The 13,524-nt window shown below is 32.7% G+C and overlaps 1 protein-coding gene across 1 annotated transcript; it reads left to right on the top strand.

Moving 5' to 3' along the window:
- Positions 1 to 3,120: 3,120 nt before the first annotated feature.
- Positions 3,121 to 8,939, top strand: LOC130967685 (plasma membrane ATPase 4). The gene is made up of 15 exons (XM_057892660.1): positions 3,121 to 3,229; positions 4,467 to 4,586; positions 4,686 to 4,922; positions 5,092 to 5,853; positions 5,959 to 6,081; positions 6,174 to 6,278; positions 6,371 to 6,680; positions 6,766 to 7,004; positions 7,099 to 7,131; positions 7,228 to 7,309; positions 7,414 to 7,574; positions 7,669 to 7,836; positions 7,923 to 8,105; positions 8,207 to 8,388; positions 8,524 to 8,939. The coding sequence occupies exons 1-15, from the start codon at positions 3,182 to 3,184 to the stop codon at positions 8,618 to 8,620; spliced, it is 2,850 nt and encodes a 949-aa protein (XP_057748643.1). The 5' UTR covers positions 3,121 to 3,181; the 3' UTR covers positions 8,621 to 8,939.
- The last annotated feature ends 4,585 nt before the right edge of the window (positions 8,940 to 13,524 follow it).

Here is a 13,524-nt window from a genome sequence, read left to right as displayed (position 1 = left end):
TGTGTATTTATATTTTAATATATATTTTATACTAATAATTAATTTTGATGGCTAATTTTAACGTACATGTAGTATTACTCAAAAATCTAATATTAACAAGTAAATTACGTTATGTTTTTTGTTAATAAATTATAAAATATTGAGCATAATTAAATATTTTAATACATTTTTAAATTATTTAAAATATTTTTATCAATAATAAAATTTAAAAATATTTTTTTTGTTATTAAAATAATTTAAGTGTATTTTTGGTAATTTAGACTAAAATTATTTAGATAATAAGAGTATATGTCCTAATCCCTATGGAAATCCCTTTTATTATTATTTTTATTAAATAAGTACGGACGTTGGACCTATGTGAGCATAATTACATTGACTTTCGTCATATAAGATGGCACAAAAAAAGAAAAGAAGAATTTAGGGGAAGCCTGTGACAATTTAATTAACTGCATTAATAAAACTCTTGACGTGGCAAAGTTTTACTTCCTAGAAATTGCAAATAAATTAGCATACGTATGCATGTGACATCAAACATTTGTTAGTTGTGAAAAGAAAAACCCAGAAGCAAGTTTAAAAGGAAAAGAATCCGTCTTAAATTCATTCAATAATGATATTCCTTAAAGAAATAAAAAATCAATCTGCCTAACAGAAATCGAAAGAATCTATCCCTTCAATTTACAGTTTGGCATTTGAACGCATGCAATGCAAGTTTTATTACTCGTTTATCTTGTGCCTTTATTTTTAGGAAGGTGGTTCTTTTAATCTTCTTCCTATTTTTTTTTTCTATTGGCTATTCAAACGTGAAAAAATAAAAAATCTCAAGTTTGAAATAATAATAATAAATTTTCACTTTATTATATTTAACTAAATATATTTATGTATATTTATATATATTATTTATATATTTTTAACTAAATATAAATCATTAAAATAATTAAAATTATTATAATAAAATAATTAAATTTATCATAAATAAATAATTAAAGTTATTTATAGTAATATAATATTTTTTTATACAAATACTAAATACATACTCATTTTATACATAGATTAAATTTTAGTAAGTTAATATTCATATTAATCTCTGAAATTATATTTATACTCTAATTTAGTTACAAATAAAATGTGGATTCATTCCATTTAGTTTTTCAACTTAGTATTTATAATTAACGTTGATATCTGACCTTATTTTTGTCATAAAATCATGAACAATGTATTGAAATGGACTAGCATTTACGAGTTAGAGTTAGACTTTCTAATGATCATTTGATTTGATAATTGAAATTTTTTCACTTCTATATTTTCTTTTTGAAGCTTTTAAAATCCTAATCCAAATTTTACATAAAAGTTTTAAAGACTTTTTAAGTAAAAAATTGAGGTCAATTGTCACATTAATTAGTAATTAAAAAGTCCAACGTGATAGTCGTTAGTCTATTTTTGAATATTATTAACCATTCTGTGATAAAAAATAAAGTCAAAGATTAACCGTGAAATGAGTTATGAATCTCAAATTAAAAGACTAAATTGAATAAATTAAAACTGTAGATATCAAATTAATAAACAAATATAACTTTAAGGTCCAATCGAAATATTAACTCGATTTTTGGTGTATATATATTCGAAAATGTTTAATAAAAAAAATAATTAAAATTTATTTTATTTAATATTTATTAATTATTATAATAATAATTAATAGTAAAAGAAGCAAACTCCCAAATTAAAGGAATTAGAGAAAGGGTTAGTTAAAGATTTGTGTCAAAGTCAAAAAGGGTAAGTATTAGTACGTGATTTGTAAGTATTAGGGTTTGCTTTGACCGGGTTTGGCACCAAAGGGAGTGGGGAATGAAGCCGCCGAAGGGGAGGCTAACCGTGAGCTTGACCACATGTGATCCCTAGTATTAGTCAATCGCAGACGTTGGAAAGATCAACGGTGTGGAAGAAATGCAAAATTGAGCAACCGGCAAAACCGAGAACACCCGCAGGCAATTTTCATCAGAATTTCTGGGGCTTTATTGCTAACTATATCTATAATTTCGAAAACATTTTAAAATATAAACATTTCTTATATGAAAATTTGTCGATTTTTATTGGAACCTGAATTCTCAGCCCAAAGTTCCTAAATCCTATTCCTATTCCTATTGATATTGCTTTTAATGTTCTTTTTTAATCATATTATTGTGGGGCTCACGTACTTAAAGTCTTTTTCCTTTTTTTTTTCCCTCATAATAATCATATAATTTTTATGAACAAAAATGAAAAAGAATGAGGGAGGCTTCGAGGTTCTCTACCTGTTAGCGTGTTTTCAGATTTGTTTGTCCCGCTTATTTTGTCCACCGATATGCATAATATGTTCACATCTAAAATTTTAAAATGAATCAAAACATAAATAATGTATAAAAAGAAAAGAGATCAAATCTAGTTAAAATGTTAGAAATATATGACATATATTCAATCCATATAATATTGCATTAGTTTTTTTCTTCAAGTATAATATTGGTATCTTAAAATTTAATAAACAAAATCTAATAAAATCTTATCTTTAAAAATAGTAGACTAAAGAGTGATTGTGTTAATTGTAGAAATATAGTTTTAAAATCTCATAGATATTTTCATTTATTTCGTGAGATTCACAAGAATTTTAAAACTTTTCAACATTCCATTATGATAAGATAATAATGATAATATGGTAAATTGATTATATATTAATATATAGTAACAAATCCCAGGACATAAATGTAGAACATAAAATTACAATCATTTGGGGGAGAAAGCAGTAAAAATAAACTATATAAACATTTAATTTTGTTCTAAAAAGATTTTTCCTTTTTGAAAAGAGAAAAACTGAAATACAAAAAAAAGTCTAAATAAGAAATACGAATACAAGTAGTACAAGTTATAACTAAGGAAAACCCTAGTGACCTGAAGTCACAACTCACAACTCATGTGAGGTAATGAACTAAAAGAGAGTCAAAAGGTGTGGGACCCCATCAGCGTCAACCAGGAAACCGCAACCGACAAGTCACCGGTATAGAGGAGAGAGAAACACACACCCGTTGGGGCTTCGCATTCGCAATTTGCATTCGCCACTCACCACTCACCAGCGTATATATATAGAGTCCTTTGCATTCTGGGTTAGCTCACAATCCTCCTTTAATTTTGCTTCTTCCAATTCCTTCCTTCAATGGCGGCAATCACCCTAGAGGAGATCAAGAACGAGACTGTTGATTTGGTATATTCATATATTCTTTCCTTCACATACTCTCTCATTTTATTTTCTGCATTTTCTTTTTCTCTGCAAATTCTGTTACTGCTATGTGCTTTTGAAAATTTCAAGTTTCAACGCAAGTCTCCGAGAACTTGAGATTTCTTAACGATTATTATTTTCCTCGCTCCGATCTGCATCCGTATAAGAGTTGTAGAGCTGACGTACGTAGGTCGTAGGCAAATACATACATACATACGGTGTGAAAGCTAAGCGAGCGTTGATTCCAAAAGCAAGAGTCCATAACCGTAGAGATAGATGGAGTAGTTGTGCTCTTTCCTTTTGTTTGGATCGATGAGGGGACAGAAAGTATACGGTTTTGAATACGAATCAAATTTTCTCATTCGTCCAAGCTGTGAAGATTATTTTTCGTCTGTCTCTTTCTGTGTCTGCGCCTTGTTTGGTTTTCAGGAATTTTAAAAGTACTTTTCCGTGGTACTTTCACCTTTTCCTCTTGTCTGGCCGCCCCTCCCACCATCTTTATTATTAACTCTTTATTTAACGCCCCTCAGTCCCAGTCAGGGACCACAGCTTTTTCTATATTTATTTATTTATTTATTTTATTCACTGATTTTCCCGTTATTTTTTATTTCTCCACTTTGCCCTTTAAAACTCCTATATTATACAATTCTCTTAATTCTCAATATATTAAATTCGTACTAGTGGGTTAATTATGGACTGTGTTAATTATTCGTGAGATCTAGGGAATAGGGTAATTGATTCAAGGTGTGGTGAAGTAAAATGTAAACCAAACAGGTCCTTAGTGGTGCAAGCTTTGGAGGCACTTTTTCACGTGGAGGCCAGGGACCGTTGCTCTGTCTCGTCTGACACTAACACAGTAATAGTTTAGGGTGCTCTATAGTCAACGCTTTCAATTCTTCGTTCATAACACCGTCTTCACAGCCAAATACATTTTCTCATCTATTCACATCTTATTCATTATCATTAAAACGTGACATACTGACACATGCCTATGTACCAATAAGTAAGGGTTGATATAAGTAAATAGAAAGCTTAAAGCTATCATGTTATGCATGTATATTAAAAACTAGAGTATGCAATTATGGATGTATAATCATGAATCTTGAAGTGACTAAGAATGTAGCATTATTTGTTGAGGAGGGGGACATGCATATGCAGGGTATCTGTTTAAGGAATCCAATCCAATTTTATAACATCACTTGTTCGCTTATAATCATTACAGGAGCGTATTCCTATTGAGGAAGTGTTCCAGCAACTGAAATGTTCGAGAGAAGGTTTGTCATCGGACGAAGGAGCCAATCGGCTTCAAATATTTGGCCCAAACAAGCTAGAAGAGAAGAAGGTTCCTTCCTTATGATACATTTGCCTAAAGTAATGCTTTTCTAACACACAGTTGCTAAGTGCATTTGCTGATGGAAGCAAATTTCAATGTTGTATGTAGGAAAGCAAACTCCTCAAGTTTCTTGGGTTCATGTGGAATCCCCTGTCATGGGTCATGGAAGCTGCAGCTATCATGGCTATTGCACTTGCAAATGGTGATAGCAAGCCTCCGGATTGGCAAGATTTCGTTGGTATCATTTGCTTGTTGTTTATTAACTCCACCATCAGTTTCATTGAAGAAAACAATGCTGGAAATGCTGCTGCTGCTCTTATGGCTGGACTTGCTCCCAAGACTAAGGTAATCAATTCAAATACTTTCATGCTTATTGAATTTGTACTCCGACAGATACGTTTAGTTAATGTGTCTATTTAAACTAACCATACTCATGAAAAGGAGAGCTTTTACATCTCAATTGTTGAAAAATAAATATAAATGATTATGAACTCTAAATGCAATGTGGTTGCAGGTCCTTAGAGGTGGAAAATGGTCTGAGGAAGAAGCAGCAATTCTGGTCCCTGGAGACATCATTAGCATCAAACTAGGTGATATCGTTCCTGCTGATGCTCGTCTTCTTGAGGGTGATCCTTTAAAGATCGATCAATCCGCTCTTACCGGAGAGTCCCTTCCAGTCACCAAGAATCCAGGGGATGAGGTTTTCTCTGGCTCAACTTGTAAACAAGGTGAAATTGAAGCCGTCGTCATTGCAACTGGTGTCCACACATTCTTTGGCAAGGCAGCACACCTTGTGGATAGCACCAACCAAGTTGGACACTTTCAGAAGGTTCTCACAGCAATTGGAAACTTCTGCATATGTTCCATTGCTGTTGGTATGTTGGCTGAGATCATAGTCATGTACCCTATTCAGCATCGCAAATATAGAGATGGAATTGACAACCTGTTGGTCCTCTTGATTGGTGGAATCCCCATTGCTATGCCAACTGTGTTGTCTGTCACAATGGCCATTGGCTCTCACAGGCTCTCTCAGCAGGGTGCTATCACCAAGCGTATGACTGCCATTGAAGAAATGGCCGGCATGGATGTCCTCTGCAGTGACAAGACTGGGACACTCACCCTGAACAAGCTGAGCGTTGACAGGAACTTGATTGAGGTTTTTGCAAAGGGTGTGGACAAGGAACATGTTATCCTTCTTGCTGCAAGGGCTTCCAGGACTGAAAACCAGGATGCAATAGATGCTGCCATTGTTGGAATGCTTGCCGACCCAAAAGAGGTTTGTGAGTTGTGACTGGTATCAATACCATTGAGTTCCTTGTTAGAAAGAAAATGTTGATGTCAATGCTTATATAATATTTTAACAAATCTATTCCTTCTGCAGGCAAGGGCTGGGATAAGAGAGGTGCATTTCTTGCCATTCAATCCAGTTGACAAGAGAACAGCTTTGACTTACATCGATTCTGATGGAAATTGGCACAGGGCAAGCAAAGGTGCTCCTGAGCAGGTAATCTCATTGTTCACACTTAGGGAGATTTGTCAATTATTACCAGTAGGCAGTAGCTCCATTGATGCTGATCTAATTTTCTTGGTATACAGATCATTGCCTTGTGTAACCTTAGGGAAGATGCTAAGAAAAGGTGCCATGCTATTATTGACAAGTTTGCAGACAGAGGGCTTCGTTCGCTCGCTGTTGCTAGACAGGTTAGGCCATATATGATCTTCATGTTTAATTTTAACTAGGTTCTGAGGTTTTGCATTCTCTTTTGCTAATCCCCTTGGTGCAACTTCTGCAGGAAGTTCCAGAGAGAACAAAGGAAAGTGCCGGTGGTCCATGGCAGTTTGTTGGTTTGTTGCCACTATTTGATCCCCCAAGACATGATAGTGCTGAGACTATCCGACAAGCTCTTAACCTCGGCGTAAATGTCAAGATGATTACTGGTGATCAACTTGCCATTGCTAAGGAGACCGGCCGGAGGCTTGGGATGGGAACAAATATGTATCCGTCTGCTTCCTTACTTGGTCAAGACAAGGATGCAAGTATTGCTGCACTTCCAGTGGAAGAGCTGATTGAGAAGGCTGATGGATTTGCTGGAGTATTTCCAGGTTCACACTTTACCATTTCGTTAAAATTTTCCATTTCCTTCTTTTTGAGATATGTACTTATCAACTCCTATCTATATACATACAGAGCACAAATATGAAATTGTCAAAAAGTTACAAGAGAGGAAACACATTTGTGGAATGACCGGAGATGGTGTCAATGATGCTCCTGCTTTGAAGAAGGCTGATATTGGAATTGCTGTTGCTGATGCCACTGATGCTGCAAGAAGTGCTTCTGATATTGTCTTGACTGAACCAGGATTGAGTGTTATTGTTAGTGCAGTCTTAACCAGCAGAGCTATTTTCCAAAGAATGAAGAACTATACGGTTGGCTGCTCTCTTATTTCTTAATTAACATAATCTCCTTTGCTCTTGCTTTATATAAATTGATTTAATTTGTTTTATTTTCTTTGCATTTCAGATCTATGCAGTATCTATCACCATCCGTATAGTGGTAAGTGGATAGTAATGTTATTACCATATGTATTTCATTATGAAAAGGATTGAATGAATATTAATCAATTTCTGTTCTCTTATTTTCTGAATGCAGTTTGGCTTCATGCTCATTGCACTTATCTGGAAGTTCGACTTCTCGCCTTTCATGGTTTTGATCATTGCCATTCTAAATGATGGTAAAGCTTCAACTAGATATTCCTTTCGAAATAGACTTGAATTCTATTAATGCCTATGCTTATTGACACTGGAGATCTAAACCCATTCATTTTCATACTATTAGGAACAATAATGACAATTTCGAAGGATCGTGTGAAGCCATCTCCCTTGCCTGACAGCTGGAAACTGCAAGAAATATTCGCCACTGGGACTGTTCTTGGAAGTTACTTGGCATTGATGACTGTCATATTCTTCTGGGCAATGAAAGAAACTAGCTTCTTCCCTGTAAGAAATATATAACTGCCATATATTCCAGCATTTATCTTGTTAGAGTTCTATTTTGAACCAAACTTATAGCCCCCATGATTATATTTTTCAGGACAAATTTGGAGTTAGACACCTTAGTCATGATGAAATGATGTCTGCCCTATATCTACAAGTCAGTATTGTTAGCCAGGCTTTGATCTTTGTAACTCGTTCACGCAGCTGGTCTTTCGTTGAACGCCCCGGATTGTTATTGGTCTCTGCTTTTATTATTGCTCAGCTGGTAAGTGTGATGCTGATCCAAATAGAATGTAACTCGTTTCTTTCTAGGGAATAACATTTCTAGCTTGTTGCATATTGTCTTTGCAGATTGCTACAATCATAGCAGTATATGCGGATTGGGGATTCGCAAAGGTGAAAGGAATTGGTTGGGGTTGGGCTGGAGTCATCTGGCTCTACAGTGTTGTCTTCTATATTCCTCTGGACTTCATGAAGTTCGCCATCCGCTACATCTTGAGCGGCAAGGCTTGGGTAAATCTGCTAGAAAATAAGGTATTTTCTTTGCTCATTCAGTTATTCCTCTTTGTGCAATGTTGAAATGAGAATTTCCAAGAGTAGATTTTGAACTCTTGTCTAAAAAATGTGCATGGCAGACTGCCTTCACCACCAAGAAAGACTATGGTAAGGAAGAGAGGGAAGCTCAGTGGGCTCTTGCTCAGAGGACTCTGCATGGTCTTCAACCACCGGATACTTCCGGCATCTTCAATGAGAAGAATAGTTATAGGGAACTCTCCGAGATTGCCGAGCAAGCCAAGAGAAGAGCCGAAGTTGCAAGGTTAGCAACCTCACCCTTTACTGAATACTTTTGCATGCATACTCATGAGGCACTTTTAATGCTTGTTTCATTTTGGTTTTTGTTTGCATACAATTACATGAAAATTTTCTTTATAATTTCACCTATGTTTTACAGGCTTCGTGAGCTTCACACACTAAAGGGACATGTTGAGTCAGTGGTGAAGCTAAAAGGTTTGGACATTGATACAATCCAACAGCACTATACTGTCTGAACAACACTCCAAAATTGTAGATAGAGTTCAATTCAATGGCATACCTACAACAAAGAGAAGAGAAGAAGACGTAACTTTTTTTTTTTTAAATGGTTACTGTTGTTTACCTTTTTAATCTGAGATTGGGTGGGTGTTTTTATTTGTCTTCTTTTTTTATTCGATGACAAGGGCAAAGTAGTTTTAGATTCAGTCCTTGATTTCATATGGTTTAGGGTGCTTTTGGTCAATTATCTGTTGTTCGCTTCAACTGTATGTCCTATTTAGGTGGCTATTATAAGAGAAATCATAAATGTGTCAATATTGGGATTCTTTTTCTTCAGATTGGAGAAGAACTGTTATTCTTAGCTCCTATCCATCTATCCACCATCATGCAAAATTCATTTGTTTAGTCTGGCTTTAATTTCTTATTTCTTACCTATCAAAAGAAATAATCTGAATTCAGACTAAATCAAAATATAAAATCTGATTAGTGAATAACTACTTCTGAAAAGGACGAGGGTAGCAAACCATGCTACCGCTCTTTGAGAAGAGTCATGGAGAGGTCGGTACATGAATCCTTTCTCGCCCGTTTCGTGAAATGAAGATGTGGCTAACTCGAAATTAGTTTTCGGACCGGATATTTTAGGTGTTTCTATCTCACAAGTTATTTTAGCTATATTTATTGGACGGCTTATACAATTCAAACATTTTATTTACATGGTAATTGTTCTAGATTTCTAGCCTGAGTTAAATTTTAATTTGGCCCTTGAAATTTGGTTTGAGGCTCAAAATGATCCCTACAATTTAGTTAGTCCCAATTAAAACCTCCAAATTTGTAATGCTGATCTAGCACAGTGTCATGACACAGTGAACTACACATGGCCTGTTAAATGTTGAGTAGGATTGCTAAGTTATATGACTTGGAGATAGAATTTTATATCTCAATCTAGCCCCTACGATTGAAATAAATTCCTAGACAATGACCCAAAACTCCTAAACTGATAATTCATCATCGTCTTCATAGGAATGATTGGGATGAATGATTGAGAGCAGTAATCAAGGTTCAGGAAGCTCAAGTAGGTCACGTTCACATGGAACGTGGGCGGGGACCACCAATCGCATCAGAGCAGGAAAGCTTCCTTGATGTGGATGCGGATGCGCTCTGTTTTTCGTTGGTCTAGTATAGATGTAAATCCTAAGCGACCTTTTTTGGTTGCCCAAACTACAATGTGAGTTGTTGAATCATGGGAGTTTATTAGAACTTTCTTATTAATTATTTTTTATGTTAATTTTTTTCCTAATATCATTGCAGATTGCAAAAAAGAGATGGTGCGGACTTTCGTATGGGCAGATGATGAGGATGAAGCCATTGTTGGGAGAGTTGATTCTGCAAGAGATGTTGGCCATTGAAAAATGAATTTAAGCCGGACAATTAGGGATTTGGAAGCTGATGTTGGATTTTAAAAATATGAAACTGTGTTTTAAGTTTGTTTGTGTTTTCGATTGTGGTTTTGTGTATTGATTACGGTTTAGTTGAAGAAAAATAAATCATGTAAAATTATTCCTGATTATACAGTTGAAATTGACTTGAATGCAATAGATATGTTAAATATCACTTTTTGCCAGTTTTATTTTCAAGTTGGCTAATATAGTAATGTTGAATATTATCAATTTTTGCAATGTAGTGGTATGAAATTACAGTAAAAAAATAGCACCTAATTGAACATAAATTATTATAATAACTAATATGCAAGTTTCAATTTCAATTTGGCTAACATGGTAATGTTAAATATTATCACATTTTTCAACGTACACATATCAAGTTGCAATTAAAAATAACACTTAATTTAAGATAAATGATTATAGTAACTAATAGACAAGTTTCATTTTCAAATTGATAATAAGGCGATACAAGCACAAACAGTTATAATAGTCATCAGCATTGATGTCTATCCAGTATTATCATTATACAAAATATTAAAATCATTCAAAATAAAACGACTTATTCAAATCCAGACTTAAACATTCTATATCAATTTTACTATTTCTGACTTGTACATAAACTAATCCAAAAATACAATCATTAAGATGAACCCAAATTTAACATAATTAAATACTACAAAATAGAAAGCTTCTCATCACTTCTTTCTTGGAGGTATAAAGCTTGGCGTAGGGACAAAACTCATGACCCCTGCCAATCTTGCTGCTATCCTAAAACTTGCTCCCTGCATTGGGTTGAGCGTTGAGGAGATCTTCTCTTTGGGGTAACTTCTTTGACTTTGTAGGTTGAATTGGAACAAGTGGAGCAACCTGCAAAATAATGAGTGCTTATCCTGGAATTGAATTCAATAAATACAAGTATGTAGTCCTATAAGAATTCATAGTCAGCCATTTGTAACAAAAGTTCAAAATCTTTGTTTATCCTTGATAGTGCAGTACATACGTAAACACATAACATACCTATAATTTATGTGATTCGTTAATGAAATTTACACAATAAACTCAAAAACATAAACAAACTCATATATTAATCAAATTTTTAAAGTATTTAAAGTCAATGAAAAAAATTTTCATGTGAAAAAATGTACTCTTTATGTATTCCTGATGTACTCCACCATGTTATGACACTATGCTAGATCGACATTCTGGTAACTGATATAAATTTTATATCAATATTTTCAACTTATTATTTCAACTTTTTTTTATTATTATTATTATTAGTAATAGTAGCAGCGGCAGTAATGTCCACCACAAGAGGGGCTATGATGCCACGGTGGAGCGGTGATTTCTTCTAGTATTGATGCAATGGTGCTACGTATATCACTATCAGAACTGCTTCCATCCGAACTCGGCGTCAACACCATCAGCCGAATTCTCAAAAGAGCTGTCATCCGGTAGATCATCAGCAGGATCATCAGCAGGACCATCAACAAAGTCAGGTGGACTATCAGCACCATCAGCACCATCCGGTGGATCATCAGCAGGATCATTAGCAGGACCATCAACATCATCCGGTGGATCATTAGCAGGTGGAGGAGGTGGATCATGAGCAGGCGAAAGGGGCCGTCATTGTTTTAATGGTTGTTCAGTGCCTTACTTGATTCTGAGCTCATTATTTTGCATGGTTTTTCAAATTTACACTTTAATTCCATACATTCCTAAAGTATATTATTAATTAGCTTCTAGCATTTTTGCTATTAAAAATTTAAAAAGAAAAATAACAATTATTGTTACTTAGATTTCAGGGGTTAAGATAAGTGTCTAGAATTTTGTAAGCACATTCTCTAGCAAGTGCACCAGCTTCAAGTACTTCTTCCATTATAACGTAAATAATTAGTACTCCGAAAAAATAGTAACATCCTAGGAAGTGAAACTCTATGCTACTTTTCAAAAAAATCATCATCATATATTGTTCGTATGTATTAGTAACAAAATTGGAAGCATATTTATTTTAAAATAAAAAAATAAAGAGTACTAAAAATATTGAAAATACTAAAAAAATATTATAAAAAAGAATACTATTATTGTTATTAAAAAGAATATTAAGAATATTAAAAATTAATAAATATTATTAAAAAATATTGAGAATACTAAAAAATATTATATTACAGTTTTTTTGTTGTAATGGAAAATAATAAATAAATATAGTATAATTAAGTATAAAATGCTCTTGAGAAGAGTTTTAGAAAAAAACCCTAAAAAATAATGAGCTGATTTCTGAGATCATAATCCACAAAGAATTAGTATTTTAGAAAATCAGTAACATAAGAAGTGAAACTTTATTACTTTTAGGAAATGAAATTGTATGATCCCTTTACTTCAGAAAGTGAAATTCTATGTGGTGAAAGATATTTAGTTGGTGCTGATTTTGTGAAAACACAATTCATGACGTGAATTTTAGGAATTCATCCCATCCCTAAACATACTTTTTCCTTTTAAAAAGAAAAAAAATTGAAACACGCAAATGTCTGAATAGGAAATACGAATACAAATAGTATAAGTTTAACAAAAAAAACCACTATGGTGCTAGGAATGAAATTCTACCGTGCTTTTTGAAAAAATCATCATAGTATATTGTCCTCATGTATTATGTATTAGTAACAAAATTGGAAGCATAATTATTTTAAAATAAAAAAATTAAATTAAAGAGTACTAAAAAAGTACGGAGAGTACAAAAAAATATTATTAAATATTGTTGTTATTATTATTATTATTATTATTAGTATTTATTTTATTGTTATTGTTAGTTTTTTGTATGAAATATTTTTTGTTTTGTATTAAGATTCTGTTAATTCTATTAAAGTATTAAAAAATACTAAAAGTCCTAAAAAATATTAAAATTTTTTTAAATATTTAAAATAAAATTATAGAATAACATAAAATAATTATTTAAATTTATGTTATTTTTTATAAATTTTCATCTAAAAGTGATTTTAAATAATGTAATTTAAATAATATTTAATTTATTATAACTTATTTTAAATTAAAATTACTAAACATAAACCACTTTAATATCAAATTACCAACTCATTTCTAATTAAAATCAATTTTATAAAATTAATTTTCTATAAACCTCTGTTTACAAACGTTAATTCAAATACACGCTTGGGATGGCTACATCCGTGGCACCATCATGAACAAAATTAATTTTCTATAAACCTCTGTTTATGCAAAATCAATAGCTTAGAACAAAGTATTAATTTCTCGTATATTCATATTTTTTTGTGGTACTTAAGATGTAAACTAAATATGTATTAAAAATTTTTTAGTCAATTTTATTTAAAGTGTGAATGAAATACTTATATATATCTATTTAGTTTTTATGATAGACTATTGGATAACTAAAAAGATAGTGTTTATAGTTTATTTTAAATCATTTTAAAAAATAAAATTGATTTATATAACTCATCTAAATTTTATGTTTT

The sequence above is a fragment of the Arachis stenosperma genome, chromosome 1 (assembly GCF_014773155.1).
Source record: "Arachis stenosperma cultivar V10309 chromosome 1, arast.V10309.gnm1.PFL2, whole genome shotgun sequence".
NCBI lineage: Eukaryota > Viridiplantae > Streptophyta > Magnoliopsida > Fabales > Fabaceae > Arachis > Arachis stenosperma.
This window is presented reverse-complemented; position numbering and strand designations above follow the sequence as displayed.